Source organism: Thalia democratica, chromosome 1 (genome assembly GCF_965202585.1).
Source record: "Thalia democratica chromosome 1, ktThaDemo2.hap1.1, whole genome shotgun sequence".
Taxonomy (NCBI): domain Eukaryota; kingdom Metazoa; phylum Chordata; class Thaliacea; order Salpida; family Salpidae; genus Thalia; species Thalia democratica.
The window spans coordinates 15,057,820-15,076,254 of record NC_139165.1 but is presented as its reverse complement, the minus strand read 5'-3'; the positions used below and the strand labels follow the sequence as shown (position 1 = coordinate 15,076,254).

At 31.5% G+C, this 18,435-nt stretch overlaps 2 protein-coding genes across 2 annotated transcripts in view; both read right to left on the bottom strand.

Moving 5' to 3' along the window:
- Positions 1–7,967, bottom strand: part of LOC145831513 (TGF-beta-activated kinase 1 and MAP3K7-binding protein 1-like) — a 36,483-nt gene extending 28,516 nt beyond the window's left edge. Inside the window, exons 1-2 of the mRNA XM_082938794.1 lie at positions 7,765–7,967; positions 1,771–2,005 (exon numbers count right to left, since the gene is read on the bottom strand). Coding sequence (XP_082794920.1) covers positions 1,771–2,005; positions 7,765–7,952 — 423 coding nt within the window. The 5' untranslated portion in view covers positions 7,953–7,967. The remainder of the gene's footprint in view (positions 1–1,770; positions 2,006–7,764) is intronic.
- Positions 7,968–8,240: 273 nt separating this feature from the next.
- LOC145849263 (uncharacterized) lies at positions 8,241–13,813 on the bottom strand. Its single transcript, XM_082954410.1, has 2 exons — positions 13,633–13,813; positions 8,241–12,908 (listed from the first exon to the last, which is right to left on the bottom strand). Exons 1-2 carry the CDS (start codon positions 13,767–13,769, stop codon positions 9,698–9,700), a joined length of 3,348 nt encoding a protein of 1,115 aa, XP_082810536.1. The 5' UTR covers positions 13,770–13,813; the 3' UTR covers positions 8,241–9,697.
- Between the last annotated feature and the right edge of the window lie 4,622 nt (positions 13,814–18,435).

The following is an 18,435-nucleotide window of genomic DNA, read 5'->3' as shown; positions in this document are numbered from 1 at the left end:
ATGGGAACTTAAGTCTTGGTCACGTTTTTCAATAATGGTTCAAAGATTTATTAGATAGTTCGGCTCAAATTTAAAGCTTTATCAGAAGGCAAATTTGAGAAATAGGCCGACTTTTTTTTTTTTTTTTTTTTTGCACTACTTCAACTACGTTTTTCAGTGTTTAAAGTATTAGTCACGTTTTCTCATATGCTACAAATCTTTCTCAAAAGATGGCTCAAATTTAAGCTCTTTTATTAAGTGACTTTGAAATCAAGCAAACTAAATTTAAGATAATAATAACAAATTTAATTCTTTCTTTATTAAACTAACACACTGTTTGTTAACAAGTTAGCACACTTGAACGGAGATATGAAAGAAATAAATTTGAGGTAAAAGTTTGAGATATGCTTTAATTACAGGTTTTATTTAAACTTTATGGATTTCATTCTGAATACTCACGTTGAAGCACAATATGCTCAAAGGTTTCTTAGATAATTGGGCTCAAATTTACAGCTCTCTCGAAAAGAAAATAAAAATTTTAAAGGTGATAAAACTAAAATTATGAAGTTTTACAACTTTGTTAACTTATGCTATTAGCTCTTTTGCTTTTTTTTAGGTAAATTTTGTGGTTTTCAAATTTATAATCGAGCTATATTTAAAAAATATTTCTACCTAATAAAAAAAACAACTGTACTACATTCTATCTGACAATTAATTATATCTAATTAATAAGATGTTAATTGTACTTTTGAATCAAAAATTTATATCAAACTAAACTTGAGATTAAAGGTATATTTTTATAACCATAGTATAAAACTATATTGTCCAGTTATAGTAGATAAAACAGTCATACTTTAAACCTGTTTTAAACTTGATGATTTCACATTCCATATATTTTACATACTATAATAATTTTGATGATTTCATAATTCAGATATTTTACAGATTATAATAATTGTGATGATTTCATAATTCAGATATTTTACAGATCATAATAATTTTGATGATTTCATGCAACACTCCTCAAAACCACAGTTTTCACAAATTTTACAGACTGTATAGGAACTTCAAAAAACTTAACCTCTAGTCCAGGGGTTGAAAAATCAAAAAAGAAACTATCTTAATGTGGCTAGAAAAATATATTTCATACAAAAAAAAAAGGTGATAGAATATTTTTTAAAGTAAAGAGTTAATTTTATATTTTGAATTATGTTTTATCTAATTAGTTGAAATAAAGTTTTTAATGCAGCCCACGGGCCGCAGTTTGCCGACCCCTGCTCTAGTAAATATAAAATCCAAACTTGTACTAAATTTTCGTTTTCTTAGCAAAAGACCTGTCTTTTGGCAAGTTAAACAAAGATATAAAGTACAAAGAACAGTGACAAAACTTACATGCACATTTGTATGCATGAAATTAATAGTCTAAACCAGAATTTCACAAGCTTCTGACAGAAAATAAACTTTGCAGAAAATAAAAAGACCAATCGCCCCTTTGATTTTTTTTTTGTTAGTTTTTTACCTGTTAAATTGTGTCACATGAAAGCCAAAATCGCTCCTAAACTGATCTAACCTTATAAAAACGAGGTTAAATAGCTTAAACTATTTATGTGAAACAAACAACACAATCTTGTGATTGAAGATCTGTTTTCCTGACGAGTAAAAAAAAACTTTTAAAACGCTTTAATATTAAAATAATGACATACTTTTACATATATATGTTCTACCACTAAGTGAACAAGTTCTTAATTTTTATCTTAAAACTTTGAATTCATAAAAAACAAAACAACGAACTTGCGTTTGTAGTTGTGTTTTCTTGGCAAGGTCCACGTCTATGCTCTCGAAGAACCCTCTCTCCACTACCGCAAACGCTTGCTTCAATACACTTTTCACATCTTCGCATGTTGATTGGTTGTTCAACTTGCTGAAGAGCAGCAATTCTGCGGGCATCCTCTTCGAAGTGAAGTGGGAGGCCCGCGAACCGTTGTACCCGTCGAACACACCGTAGATTTGCAAGTTGCTATCTGATCTAGAAGAAAATTGTGAGATTTATAATATGTAAAAACTTGTTTACCTAATTAACATAATAGAGTTTAATTCACTGTATATCTGCATATTTGAATCTGATCTGCATAGAAAGAAACATTGTGATTTAATTAGTATGTTTTACGTTTGAAATAAAAATGATTATATTTGCAGGTTTGAATCTGATCTGTAATAAAATTAGGAGATTTATGATATAAAATACACACTTGTTTACTTACTCAACACAATCTAGGTTACTACCTGAACTGTTGTAAAATACATAAGAGTCAAACACACTGTATATTTGCAGGTTTGAATCTGATCTGCATAGAAAGAAATATTAGTAAAACAGTAAGTTTTACGTTTAAAATGAAAATAATTATATTTGCATTATATATTTGAAGATTGCTATATAATCTATAAAGTGTGACATTTATAAAATATAAAAAACTATTAACCTAATTAACATAAATATAATTAACATATAAGTCAAACACACCGTATATTTGCAAGTTTAAATCTGAACTGTTATATAAAATATATAGTTATGTTGACAAAAATACGCTGAATGTAGTGTGATAGGATACTGTTTGAGCTCATCATTATTATGTCTGCCTGGTGAGTCGTAATGAGGTCGCAGAGTTACACATGAATTGTTGCTGATTGTGTGGCACAGTTTACTACTAATTATATATATATAGATATATTATTATGCCACATAAGTTATAAAATGAAAATTTGTTCGTTTTTTTAACAAAATTTAGTTTCAATCTTTTATTGAACTTATTTATACCTTTAAGTTTAAATTCGAAGTGTACAAGTAATTTTAATGTTAACAAAACTTGTAAGCATTACGTTATGGTGATTATTTTCAACATATAATGCTTCAATTGATAATTATATGCGATATTAGCCATTATTTTGTGGCCGAGTGCAAATTTGTTCAAATCAGAGCCGTTATAAACAAAAAAATAGCTCTTCTTCTTAAATCTATTTATTCATTTAATTTGTTAAGACCAAACACGTGGTATATACGGACAGAATGACAACTGTTGCATCAATAAACTTTAATTCATAACAAATAGGCTGTAATAAGGGTTGTCAAAAGTTTTTTGAAAAATTGTTTTCTTAATTTATATCAGGTTTTCGAAAGTACAAGCTGTTTAATCACTTTTAATATTAATTTAAATTAAGGTTTAAAATGTGTTTTTTATTATTGAAAATTTAAAAAGATACTGAAATACTTTTTTAAATATGTTTTATAGTATATAAAATAATAAAAAGTACAAAAAATTATTGTATATGATAGAACTTTTGTACCTAATCTAAGCTTCATTACTTAAAATGAAATGTTGTTTAAAAATGTTAGGTTTTTTAATGTTTTTGTTCAAAATTTTCAACTTACAGGTTTTCTAGGCTTTTTGGCAACTCTGTTTATTGTAAAATCCAGTATTTAACACTTAAAAAATGAATACACTGCATAATAGAAATATTTTTACGTCTTAGTTAGATTTTTATAACACGAATTGATATAAATGATGAGAAATAAATTGTTAAATTGTTAAGGTGTGCAAAACGAAACTTATAAAAATGTATATCAAAAATACATGTTAATTATCATATACTAAAACAACTTCTTTTTAAATATGATCATAATTAAAGTTACCATGTTTATACATAAAGAAATTAGCGATTAAGTAGGAGTCAAAACTTTTAACGAAAAAAATTATATTTTTGAGATAATAAATATCTTTAGTAATAAAAATTTTTTGAAATGTTTTAATAACATACAAATTATCAGTTTGTAAATTAAATTTTGAAGTTTTGTACATAAACTAATAAGATTTAATTGTATTAAGTTTAAAGATTATTTTATTAAAACTTTATTTATATTAATACAACTTTAATTATTTTCATGCTACAAAACATGCCCTATGGGGAAATATTGCTAAAAATAAATTTCTATTAATAAATTTTGTTTGATTATAAGGACCATTATTCACATCAAAAAACTATACGTAGCGCTAAAGTGTTTATAGTTATGGTGGTGTTATAAATTAATTTTCATAACTTCATTTATATATAGAACAAGCCTAGTTATATTAATTCTTATAAAGTGCATTTCATAAAATCAATAAAATTAGTTTGTAAATGTCAAAGCTGGTTTTTGGATAAATTTTTACTTAAATTACGTGAAAAATGTTCAACGTATTCACATTATTTGTTAAATTTTTTGCACAAAATTCCACAATGTTCTCTTGTAAGAACAAATAATATATTTTTGCGTACCATTCACTATGATGTAACGTAAAACAAATTCAATAAAAATATTTGTAGTTGCGATAAAATCGATATTTAAATTTAAGAAAGAGTTAACTACTAGTAGAAAAGTGACAAATTTTGTAAATAACTAAATTAGATTTGACTTTTTATATAGCTTGTAATAAAAGTTTTTTTTTAACCAACCAACAAGGTACAATATAAAAAAAAACAACAGATATTTTGAGTTAATCAACATAATATGATTTGTAAAACAACTTTCTGGAAAAATAATCTCAATAAATACTTTTAGGAAAGCGGTAAAATTAACTACTTTTGCTTTTTTTTTTTTTGCCAATAACAATAATTTTTTGATAAACACTTACGACCAGTTTACAAGCTACAAGGTAATTATTCAAATAATACAATTAAGTCAGCACAATCTTACTTGTAAAACAATCCTTTGGGAAAACAAAATTGTAAATTTCATTTCAGATACATATGACCATCATTTAGTAGTTTTAGTAGATCGTCATGTAAACAAATAAATAAAAACGTTTCTCATTAAATAAGAAAACAAAGCTTTATTTACTCAAAGTTTAACCCTTACACATACTTTTAATTTGGTTTGATTTAAAAAACTAGTATTCATTGTTCTTTAAATAAATAAACAGCAGTCAAAGTTTACATAAAAACATATTTTACTGAATATTACTTCAGATACATATGACTATTATTTAATAGTTTTAGTAGATCATCATGTAAACAAATAAATTAAAACGCTTCTCATTAAACAAGAATAATATTATGTTATTTACTCAAAATTTGACCCTTACACATACTTTTAATTTGATTTCAAAAAACTACTGTTCATTGTTGTTTATATAAATAAACAGCAGTCAAAGTTTACATAATCATACTTAACTGAAACATTTTTAATTTGCTTACTTATAAATTGTAATAAATATTTTATCTACTGTACAACGAGTGTACATGAATTGATGAGTGAAAACACAAATTTTTAAACATTTCAGAATAAAAACAAAACAACTTAATTTCAAATAATGATACATATATATGTATATATACATTTATTTATTTTATGAGCTTGCAATAAAAAACAAAACTGAACTTAGAGTTAAAGAAGTTTTTACAACTTGTGTTTCTTAGTTATTTTTGTTTCTGAGAAACTTAATTAAAAGTATACAATGATATATTTTAACTTAAGTTTAAGGCCATAGGGGGGTAGAAGCCATTTTTTGACCAAAAATAACATATAGACTTATATTATAGTAAATTTCATAATGTTTCAGATGCTTTTTTTAGATTTTAAAAATATTAAGTAACTTTTTTTTTATAACCGGTTATATAAAGGGTTGTCTTAATAAAGGGTATATAAAGGGTGACTTTAAAGCCGTTTTTCTCGAGTTTTTAAAAACGGGCTTTAAAATCTATCTTCTCCTTCATTTTTCAAGCAATCTTCTTCAAATTTTCAGAAAATGTTCCTTACATTATGAGAAAAAAACGTTATTTGTGAATTTTAATAATTTTAAAAAATAAAAATTTTATGACAAAAAAAAAAAAAAAGTGATCTTTTATCAAAAAAAAATTTTTTTTTCAAAAAAAAGATATTTTTACTTAAAATTTTTTAAAGTCACAAATAAAGTTTTTTGTTATTGTATAAAGAATAGACTGTGAAAGTTTGAATAAGATTGCTTAAAAAATGAAGGAGGAGATAGATTTTGAATGCATTAGTCTTTTTTCGCCGTTTTAGTTTTTCCTTCCCCATAAGGAACCTGTTATGCGGCCCGACTTTGGCCGGTCATATCTCAAAAACTAATTCGAATTTTTAAAAACGGTAAAAAGCAACTTGAAGCTTAGTAAAAACTCTATAAAATAAGATCAACTTGTAAAAAACATGGCCTACCCCCCCCTATGGCCTTAACCTTCTTAAAAGTCATGTTTAAAATTAAATCGTAAGGAAATTTTGAAATGTTATTTGTAACAATTTTACTTGTATGTATGTGTTGGATTATATATTTCAAGAGTTTTTGTTGTCATAGGAATTTTCGGCGGAACTCTTATAAATTATGATAAATATAAAATGCACTTTTCAGGGTTCGTGCGTGTCAGTCTAAATCAGGCTAAGTCAGGTTAAATCATTATTTTTGAAAAAAGTTGAAAAACGTCAGGCTAAATCAGTTTTTTTATTTAAAAATCTGAGAATCTCAGTTTTTCTCAGTTCAAATGCTTGAAAATTTTGATATCTTTTATTAAATTGAAATGTGAATTTCTTTCTAAAAAAAAGATTTAGTTATTAAAGACAAAATCAGTCAGTATTTGTAAATATAAATGCTTAAGACCTTTTGTTGAATCTCTAAAAAAAATTTTAAGAATCTTCTTTATTTTGTTTTGATTAGATTATATAAGTCATAATTATGAAAATTCATTAAAAAATACAGTTTAAACATTACAGCTTAGTTCAACAACTTAGCTGTTTGTTTGAATTAGTTTACATCAGCTATGTTTTTCAGAGCTTTGTTAGTTGAACTGTTTTAATTTCTAATTTAAAGGCTTTATACCAAATACTTTTTAGATTAATACTCTTAGCAGTTTATTCATATATTTTACTGTTTGTTTAAAGTTATAAGAGATATTCACAACACTAAAATTAGCTTTAAGATATAAGTACTAAGTTTTGTGGGAGTACAAATTTTAGGTACAATTCATTTTTCTTTACAAGAACAAAACATTAAAGGTTTTTTTTTATTTAAGTGTAAGCTTTTTAAATCTGATACGACGTCAACAATCACTGTATTTATTTAGAGTTTAGGATTTATAACTATGTATCAATTTTAAGTATTAGTCAAAGTACTATAATAAACATTTTTACTTATTTTAATACTTGTGTAAGCGTTTTAATTTTAATAAAACACGACAATGCTGGTCGTTTTATTATAAATCTTCTGGTTATAATGTTTTTACTTAGTGCTTAATTAAATTGAACAATAGTGTTTAGTAATATATATTAAATGTTTTCACTAGTAATAGATTAGATATATTACTTATTTTAAAACTTATCACTGAATTTGTTATGTTAAGGGCATAGGGAGGTTAATCACCTATTTCACAATTTAGTTTTATTTTATTGAGATATGAGTTGCTTTTTGCAGATTTTAAAACCTCAAAGTATTTTTGAGATAAAACTGATTGAAATCAGAGACTACAATAGTACTAATCAAGACCCCCAAACACCTAAAATGACTTCTAAAGGGGATTTTCCTTACTTTTATAAAATTTCAGGCTAATTTTTTCTCAGTAAGGCTAAATGAAAAAATTTCGCGCACGAACCCTGACTTTTTAACAAAAACTTTAGCTGTTTTCATGTAAATAGACTAAAATAAATTTTACAACATTTTAAACCATTTGTCTAATTGGATTAAAAAGCTGAAAGTTATTATTATACTTTATTTAAAATTGAGAATTATATAAAACAAAACCAACGCGAAGTTGAAGACTCGGTTCTGGTACAAGACGCTGTCGTCATGGCAACCAACATTGGGGGCCAGACCCCTCACTCCCACGTCGCTTACGTCACAAACGGGCAGGTCGTCCGTCCAACTGGGGTCCTGCCTGCCAACTATGTGGGACAACGAAGGTCTTTGGTTGCCAGGGGAAACAGGCGTTACCATGGTGATTTATATAAATATTCTGGGAAAGTACACACAACAGTTAAAATGAGAGATACAAATTTGTTAGTTCATATTTCAATATATATTTCTCAGCAACAATAAATATATGTTAACAGGTAATAAACAAATAAACAAATTGGGACGAATTGTAAACAATTTATTTCAAACTGAAATGGACTGACATGAGGTTTGCTAATAAAGCTGTATAATTAAATGTCAGTTAAAACATAAAAACAGCATGTTTTAAAAATAGGTTTTAAAACAGTAAAACAAATGCACTAGACAATGAAAAAGACACAAAAAAAAAGTAAATACATTTAAAAAGATCAAACAGCAAAAATAGAGTTAAAACAAAACTTTACCATATAAACATGAAAAATATATAGAATTTGGTCAACTTAAATGAAGAATAAATATAAGTATGTACTTTTTCAAAATCCAGCATTAAAAACGAAAAGTTGACAAAAAACTTCACAGCAACAATATATATAAATTTAAAAAATTCAGGTGGGTTGGTAAAATAATATGAGATGGAACCACACAATAATCAGGTGGTTCAAAACACAGCCATGAATAGGGCTCATGAAGTTTTAAAGTTCAAAACACTTTTGTGAAGGTATATTTGTTGAAATCAGCGCCTGTAGACGGACAGTCAGGTGTAATAAATGTTTAAATTTTGATATAATCCAAAAAAAAGTTGTTCTTTTTAACATTTAAGCTGTTTGGCAGTCGGTTTAACATGAGAAACTTTTTGTAAACTCTCAGTTACATTGAAAACGAATTTATTCAATATAATTCAATTTAACTTAAAAAAAGTATAATTTTGCCTAGCACAAATTTCGTAAACAAACTTAAGGCAAGAGGACTGAGTTCTGAATTAAATATGAGACTAAATTAAACGAATTTACTTTTTGAAAGTAATTAAGAATTTGACAAATTGCAGCTAAAACTAGGAAAATATTAATTTGTTCTTTCAAAGGTCTTTTTAATATAAAAAATAAGTCTCTAATAGTGCAGCAGTACAACCTAATGTCTTTGTGAAAGCAATTTTAGTTATTTTTTCGATCAGTTTTAAATAACACTGTAATGTTTTAAACATAATACAAATTCAAAAGAAAAACTTAAACAACACTGTTAATCAAAGTTTTGTAACTGTTTTTTGCTTTTGAAAAAGTCCTTTCTCATTGAGAATAAATTTGATTTAATATTGGTTGAAGTTTAAACAAACTAAAACAGAGTAATTTAAAAGTTGTAGAAATTTAAAACAATTTTAATTTTGAACTTATCAATTTCATTTGATATAAAGGTAGTTTAAAATAAAACAACAACTTATAACAGCGTTTAAAAATTACCAAGTTTTTATTTTTCTTCAGTCTCTAAAAAACCATTCGGTTTATTGGGAATAAACTCGACAAGTTTTGTAAGAATTCAAGTGTTCAGTTACGGATTGTTTCAAAAACTTAAAACAATCAAAAACTTATTTAACATAAAAGTTCCTCGCAAAGAACCTTCAACTTATCCTGGATGTCACAAAAGTTCTGAGTGAATTTAAACTTTTCAAGCATTTAAAACAATGATCTTGTTACACACAAGTTCTTCTCAAACAGTATAAGTTGAACATCTTCTTGTTGCACAAAATACCAGATCAAACTGCACCAAAAATTGTCAAAAGTTCCTACCAAAACGTCAAAAGTTCCTGCCAAAACACAAAAACTGTCAAAAGTTCCTGCCAAAACACGAAAATTTCAAAGGCCCTTCAGCTTCTTCTGTATGTTCAGCTCCACCTGCTCCAGCTCCCTGGCCAGCTCCAGAGTTTCCTGCTCGTTCTTCAGCTGCATCTCCTTCATGGCGTCCGTGTTCGTCACCTGGCTCTTCACGCTGGGCGGCCTGCTCTGCACGGAAGTGGTTTTCTCCCACGAGGTGGGCTCCACGTTGGGAATCCCCACCCGGGGCATGGTGAGCTGGTGGCTGCTGTGGACGGGAACAAAGTTGCTCTCCCCGCGCTTGTCGTCCGACGCGATGGGCTGCGTGAAAGCGTTGCCGTTGGCCTCCACCTGCATGACTTTGGCGGGGGTTATCTTGCTGCTGACCGACCTGGCTATGGGCCCGAACTTGCTGACTATCCGTAGGTTCTGAATTGAGACCACCTCGTCGTCGCTGGTGTTGAGCCTGTTGGAGGAGACTGATTTCAAGTGCTCGTGGACCGTGCAGCTGTTGTAGGAAGGCGACTGCTCCTCGGGCTTTGTGGTGATGTTCATCTCTTGCTTCTTGCAAAAGTAGCGGTTGTCGTAGGGGCTCTTGAACAGGTCTTCCATGTACGGGGTCTGAGCCCACAGAGTGTAGCCCCTGGAGTCAGGAACGCCTGAATTTTCTGTTGTGGTGTCAGAAGCAGAGTGAGTAGAGACTTGGCTCGACTTGACAACCGGCCACACTTCTGCATCACTTGACTGCTTGATTTGCGCGTTGATGGTGATAGACTCAGTGTTGGTTGAAATCACAGAGCTGGACTGCTCGTTGGCCGCAGACTTGGGCCAGTGCTTGATCAGTCCCTCCTCGGTGGAAGGAGCGACCTCGTTGTTGGGCTGAGTGAGCTGCTTTTTAACCAACCTGTTAATAATCGAGCTCTTCCTCTTCTTCAGAACTTCCAGTGAAGTGTTGCTGTAGTCGATGTCCGCTTCATTTTGCACCTGCTGCTGCTCAAAACCCTCGTTTGGATCCTGTTTGCTGAACTGCTGAACTTCTGGGGGCAAGTTTGGGTGCACGTAAACCCCCTGCTGGCTGATGTACTGGCCGTTAGAGGGCGGGACATGTTGGACCTGCGGCCTGTACATGTCTTGGTGGGTCATGGACACGCTGGGCGACAACTGGGTTGTGTGGGGCATGTAGTTGTAAGCAAGAGGCTGGGGTTGGTAGGTCTGCTGCTTGTTGACGTGGAGGTTTATGGGTGGATTGACCTGACAACCACTGGCATGGTGGACCTGGTGGTAGTGCGGTGGTTGGACCGGTATCTGGTACACAGTCTGCGGCTGGTTGTACACCATCTCATTGGGCCTCTTGTTGTAAGGCTGAAAGAAGCTGGAGTTTTGATGCAAGGGCGGCATGTTCATAATGCTGTCCCTGTCATGTGTCATGCTGTTTGTCCTGTGCTGGTAGACGTGGTGTGAGTGCATGACTGAAGCGTTGTGGGTGGGCACTTCGTGCATTGGGGGCGTCTGCGTGGAGAAACTGCTGTTCTGCGGCTGACCGTTGTTGCCATGCAGGTTGTGGGCTGAAGTCTGAGTTGAGTTTGTTGGCATGTAGTGCTTGGTGTAAGTGGCAGGGGTAGACTGAACAACCTGCACCACATTCTGATGCACATCTGTTGAGCTGTTGTGAAGCTGGAAGTTTTCCTGGTAAGGAGGCCGGCTGTGTATTGCTGGAGGGTGCAAGCTGTATGCTGGCAGGTTGTTTGGAGGCATGACAACATTCAGGTCATTTGTGTTGTGCCTGGCACAGTTCTGGCACCTCTCAGCTAATGCCTGAGGCACCATTGTGTTGGGAGGGACCATTTGTGAGACGTGGCTGTTGTACAGAAACGGCTTGTCAACCATTGGCTCCCCAGGTGGTGCAAAAGTGCCGTTCTCCTGAGTGACAGGATCTTCCTGAGGCTTGGTGGGAACCACAATTGGGTTCTTCAGGGCCTGAATCCCCTTCCTCCTTCTCTTGTTCCTGTACTTTTGCAGCTCATCATCGCTATGGGCAAATGTGCAGGCCTCCCCTCTTGGGCACACTCCCTTGGTGATGAAATCCCTGCACATTGAGGTCTTGTACTTGCTGCACTGCTGGGTGGCCTCTTTGGCCTGCGTCTGCCAAGACTGGTACCTCTCCAGCACAATCAGCAAAGCTTCAAGCAAAACCACAAACGAGTTGAGGTACATGTTCAGCTCCTGATAGTCTGTGGTTTGCCTCACAGAGTTGGAGTCTATCTTGGAAATTTCTTCCAGAGGCTTCAGTATGTGCTTGATGTTTCCAGGGTCGTCCGATCTGGTCAGCACAACTCCCAGGTCTTGTATGGTCCTGCTGAAGTCACTGCCGCTGTTCAACCTGTCTATTATGGACTGCATGTAGGACTTGTGAGACTGGTCACCATACAGGAGAGCTGACCACTGGTCAGGGGATATTCTCAGCCCTGCTTCCCTGGCAATGGTGACTATCTGCGCATCGTGCTCTCTTCTCAGCTCATCCAGCTCCAAGTACTCATCTTTCAATCTCATTAAAGAGGAATGGCCGTCTCTCTTGGTCACTATGAAGCAGGATGCCCTGTACAAGAGCTGCACCACGTGGCCGATGCAGGTCTTGGAGGCTTGAGGGAACATGGGCTGCAGGTTGTTGACCACCAGTTCCACCAGAACCTTTCTGGAAAGCTCAGACTGGTCACCCAGGGCGAACTGTATGAACTTGAGGGCTTCTTCTTGCATGGCGGGGCCCAGAAACTGGCAACCCCTGGCCCTGACAGCGTCCCACAGGCTTGCAGACAATGTGGTTGGGCTCTGATGGTACTGTATGAGGTCTATGGACAGCCTCTCGGCAGCCGACTTGATGTTCCTCAGCGTCCTCTCCCTGCCCCTCGATTCAGCTATCTGGTTGTTTATTATCATGCTCAGCTTCCTCTGCATGGACCTGGTGAAGTCTGGCTCCTTGCCGGGCCTCAGACCCAAGGCAATCCTCTTCAGAGCCTCGTAGCTTGGTCTCAGCTCGTAGTAGAAAGCGTAGCTCATCTGTTTTTGCACCAGCGGAATGTCTTCTATCTGAATGTCTGGGTCAGATTGTACAAGCATCAGCACAGCGGTGTTGACTGGCAATGACATGACATCGCACTGAGCTTCATTGTTCAAACAGTGCTGGCACAAAGGTGTTTTTTTGCTCTTCAAACAGATCCTGCAGAGAGTGCACCCGCAAGCGAGTGTTGTAGGCAGCCTGTTGAAAATAATGAATTCTATTAGACTTTGCAGGGTTTTAAAATAAAAAATCTAGTTATTATGATTAAATTAGATATAGTTATTTGCCTTAACAAAAAAAAACGGAAAACTCAATTTACTGGGATGTAAAGAGCTTAATTTAACAGATTTATACAAATTTATATATAGAATAAATTAGACTTTGCAGGGTTTTGAATCGGTAAAACTGATTTATTATAATAAAATTAGCTAAAAGAACTTTACAGAACAGCAAGTTTTAATTTTATGTTTCTGCAACATAGTTTAAAACCACAAATTCCTTGAAATAATGCTTTTGCTTTGGTGCAGTTTCAGTTATCATAAACTAAATTTATAGTCTTTTTAAACCATTAACATAAATCAAAATATTTTTTTTTTTTAAGTTATAGAGTTGTATTTTACAGATTGCTAATTAAGTAAAGAACATAATTCAAATAAAATTTTTTTATAAATAACAGTTTTAAGATAGAGGTACACAATATACACTGTAGATTATAAGTAGAAGTCATAACAAAATACCTGTCCTTCTTGTTGCAATCTTAAGAACAACTTTAGCTAATTATAAATCATTATAAATTTAGTCAAAATAAAACAGATTTAAAATAAATATTTCAAGAAAAAGATACATCAACAACATAGGTTTTAAAAAAATTGATGTAAAACACCTGTTCATACAAAAAAACTTTTAATAAACAAAACTACACCTGTCCTTCTTGTTGTAATCTTGAGAACAACTTGAGCACTTCACGTTGTCCGTCCACGGCAAGTGGTGATTCTGGTGGAAGCCGTTCGCGTTGCTTCTACTTTGTCTTTCATTTTGACTTTTGTTTTTCAGAGCCATTCATGTGCAGTCTTAAATACTTTGGTTACTAACATACTAATACACAAATCTGTAAAAAAATAATAATTTGGTTACTTACATATTGATACACAAATCTGTGAAGGAAAAATAATAAATATTTAATTACTAACATACTAATACACAAATCTGCTAAAAAAAAAACAATAACAATTAAGTTACAACATACTAATACACAAATCTGCAAAAAAAAAACAATAACAATTTAGTTACAACATACTAATACACAAATCTGTGAAGAAAAAATATAACAATTTAGTGACAACATACTAATACACAAATCTGTGAAGAAAAAATATATGTTATGTTATTAATGCTTTTGATCATTTTTATGGTTTTACACGATGGTAACAACAAATTTACTAGCTTTAAACATATCTGTTTTTAATATTAAAACACAATATAATTCTGTAACAAAATAGGTGGTTTTTAGATATTAGTTAATAGTTTTCACTTCAATTAGGGGTAGGGAGTACAGCACATTTTTTTGGTCATGTTGTAAAATCCATATGAGGAGTCTTGATTCGGATGTGTTTTGGTATCATTAAGAAGAATTAAAAAAAAAAATTTAAAAAATTTCTAAAAAACAAAATTGCACCCCAAAAAACTGATCTGGACCCCAAAAATCACATAATTTTTGATTTTTTGACTTAAATAGTAATAAAGTCACTCATACACGTCCTAGACTTATATTTTATATCTTAAATGAAAGCTAATAATTATAGGCATACACTTAATGACATTTCAACTGCTTTTTGAATATTATGACGTCATAATCACACAAAATATGTAAATTTTATCTGTAAAATGGTGCGTTTTGAAAAATTAAGAAGCATAGCTGGTTGTCTAATCTAATTAAAACAAAATATTTTAAAATAAAACTTTGTAGATATACTTACTTACGTTTAAAATTTAGGTGATGTTGTATGTATATTAATGGGATATTTGATGTCATAATTCATTTAGCTATTAGTATTTAAAAATAACCTAAGAATGTTATTCAATTTGCATTACAACAACATAACGAATTACAAAAAAGTTATAATTTATTATAGGCAACATAATGTTGTATGGCATTAAACATTAAGTTAATGATTGCAAAATAAATAGAGACTAGTATAATAAAGAAATAAAGAACATTGCATAATAAATGAACATTGCACTGTATCATTTAGTATTAACACTTAAAATTACTTCAAAATGACTGATACTTTTAAAAATATTAGTATAAAATAACTGTCAAATGATTGATAAAAATCTAACTGACTATATGTACATAATACTCATAAAAATACATACAGATTACTTTTTAACTTTATGTAAAAGACATCTGTTCTACTATTAAATCTATTTGGACATGGTTTCTCAGTGAAAAAGTAATAGATCTTTCATTAGAAACATCCCATTCCCCATCAACTTTATAATCAAGAAATAATTTAAATGCAAGTTTAGCAAATCACGTTTAGGTGGGTGTTTCCACTTCGAATTTCTTCTGTCTTGAACTCTCATGAGGTGGTCCATCTTATAAGTCCCATCATCATTTTACCTTCACACATAGCAATATACCATGTGTCTGATGACCCTTCACTAATTAATGTGACATAAAAATTCTCTTCCATGATATCTCCATTTTTTTTCTTTCTGTATATTGGGGGAAGAACCCCCTACAATTAATAATGCATAAGTGTTTGTTGGTAAAGAACATAGAGAGCACTCATCATTTCTGCAACAAGAGCACATAAGTTTAGAAGTCTTTCTTCGTGAGTATTACCATTAACTTTAAAAAGTTCTGGATTGTATAACACTTCAGATTTGTGAGACTCTCTAAAGTAAATTAACTTAATACAAACAATAACTTCATTTCGATCAGGATGAGATTTTAAAATAGAACACAGCTCTTCCACGCTCACTACAGGCCCACCCCAACTTTTACACAGTTTGAGACGTTTCTGCACATATTGATCCCTTTTTTTCCCTTTTTCAATTTTTTCATTTATCTGTTTGAGCTTTAAATTTTTTTGATCTGCTACCCACCTTTGCTCCATCTCATTCAGAAATCTAACAACTTTATTAATTTTTTTTTCATTTAAAGTTTGAAAAGAATCAGATATAAGTAATGTACAGTCATTTCTTATCCCTTTTGCTGTGAATTGTTGGTTTTTAAACTTTGCCACTGCTGCTCGCCTTCCAAAACCAGCAAGGTGTCTTTCAGATTCCAAGTTGTTTGTTGGGAGTCCAACCAGTTCTTCATTACTTAATAGGTTGAGCTCAGTAGCATGTGGTGGATTTGACAAACAAAACTTTCCAAAACCATATTCTCTACCTGTTTGGCGATCAAAAACTTGAGCGGCATGGAGACACATCTTCTTAAGAATTTTACAACATATCTTAGAAGTTGGGTTTAACACTTTAATATGTGGATAATGTACAACATAGGCATCCAAAGTATTCATTATTCCATTGCTGAGATCTTCGTATAGTTTAGGAAATACTTTGAGAAGGTCTTGTTAAGAGCTAACCTCAACAAAGTGTAAAAATGGTAGTGTTACCTTGTGAGTAAAGTAAGAAAGTGCCTCAAGTTCAGTCATTAGAAATTCAGAGTCAAGCAGTCGTTTGACGACTTCCACATGCTGGTTGCTTAGGTGCGTTTCATTTATAAGCATGCGAATAAACGGAATGCTTTGCAAAATAGATGAGGCAGAATACCCAAGTTTGGTAAACCTGCGTTCGTGATGGATTGCAAGGCGATTAACTTGGTTTTCTCTGTTTAAAATGTAGTCAAAGAGATCTGCTTGATTTGTACTGTGTGCTGACTTTTCATGACTGACCAAACTTAATATTGATGAAATTGCACACTCAGTTAAATTTTTTTTTCCTGGCAAAAATGGTTTAACCGTTGGATTTAAAGCTTGAAGCTTTTTTCGAAAATCTAACTTTGATTCCATTTCAGCCAATACTGTCAAGTTAGAACGATCAAAGGCCTCCACTGGATGGGATTTGCACAACAAATGAGTTGGTGGTGGAACAGTTGATTTAAAAACTTTAGAAACTTCCTCCCCAATGGTTAAGTTTTTGCTAACAGAATCTGTCATGATCGAAGTTGTATTTTGTCAAAGCTGAACAGGTTTAACTGATTCTTGGAAAGAAACAGTTAAACCAGACAAAATTTGCATATTTTGTGCAATTATGACGTCATAATATATCAAAAGCAGTTGAAATGTCATTAAAGGTATGCCTATAATTACTAGCTTTCATTTAAGATATAATATATAAGTCTAGGACATGTATGAGTGACTTTATTACTATTTCAGTCGAAAAATCAAAAATTATGTGATTTTTGGGGTCTAGATCAGTTTTTTGGGGTGCAATTTTGTTTTTTAGAAATTTTTTCAAATTTTTTTTTAAATTCTTCTTAATTAGACCAAACCACATCCAAATCAAGACTCCTCATGTGTCTAGCAAACATCACCCAAGTACTCCCTACCCCTACTTCAATTAGTCAAAAAATAATAAAATAAATGTTTTATTAACATAAATAGAACTGTTATAACACTAGCATTGAAATTGTTAGTTCCTAAAGAAACAAATACTTAATTATGAATAATATTTTACAGGTAGACATGTTAAAACTTCATGATTTAGTATATATTACATATGTTGACTAAATATATATTTAGGCATAGGGAGTAAAACACTTGTGTTTTTTAGTATAATATTTTTATAATTATAAGCTTTTAGTCATTTGCTTTTGCTAGAATAAATTAACATTGAAAATGTAAGAGAAAATAGATTTTTAGTGATATTTATTTATCATTTTATATATTTACTGAAGTCTCCAACTTTAAACAGCAGATAAATTTGTTTAAACACTAAACATCTATAAAAAGAAACATGTAGCTTAGTTAAAACTCTACAAATTAAGATAAAGTTGTAAATAAGGTGACATATCCCTGCCCTATGCCAATTAATTTTATTTTTCTTATTAAACTTAACAAATTAGTTTTGTAAAAGAATACTAACTAAAATGTATGTTTCAATAGCCCATGTTTGAGTAAAATATTAAAAATCAAAGTAACACTTAATCTATCTTTTTTCTAGAAATTACTTCAAGAAAAACTTGCTTGCATAGCTGAAAATTATCCTTAGTGGATACAAACTAAAGTCAGTCTGAATTAATTCTATTCTTTCTATATTTTCAAAGCAATCTTCTTCAAACTTTCACAGTTTAATCTTTATACAATAATAAAAAAATGTTACTTTGCACTTTAAAAAAGTTTAAGAAAAAATAATTAAATTTTTTTTTATCAAAATTCACAAGTAACGTTTTTTAAGAAAATGTAAGGAAAATTTCTTAACATTTGAAGATTGCTTGAAAAATGAAGGAGAAGATAGTTTTTTTAATTTTCCCAGAAAATAGACACCAAAAAATTTGCCGTTCCTACGTTTGTATCAAATATTTTTAAAAAAATATCTCAAAAGTTAAGTGATATTTTTGAATTCTATAACAACAGGCTTGTAGTTTGTACTTAAAGCTTTCATATAAATACCAAAGTCAATTTCTGAAAAAAATGTTCAGCCCCCCTATAGCCTTAAAGCAATCAAAGTTTAAATGTTCAAAAGTCTTTTATAAAAAGTAACAACTAAAAAC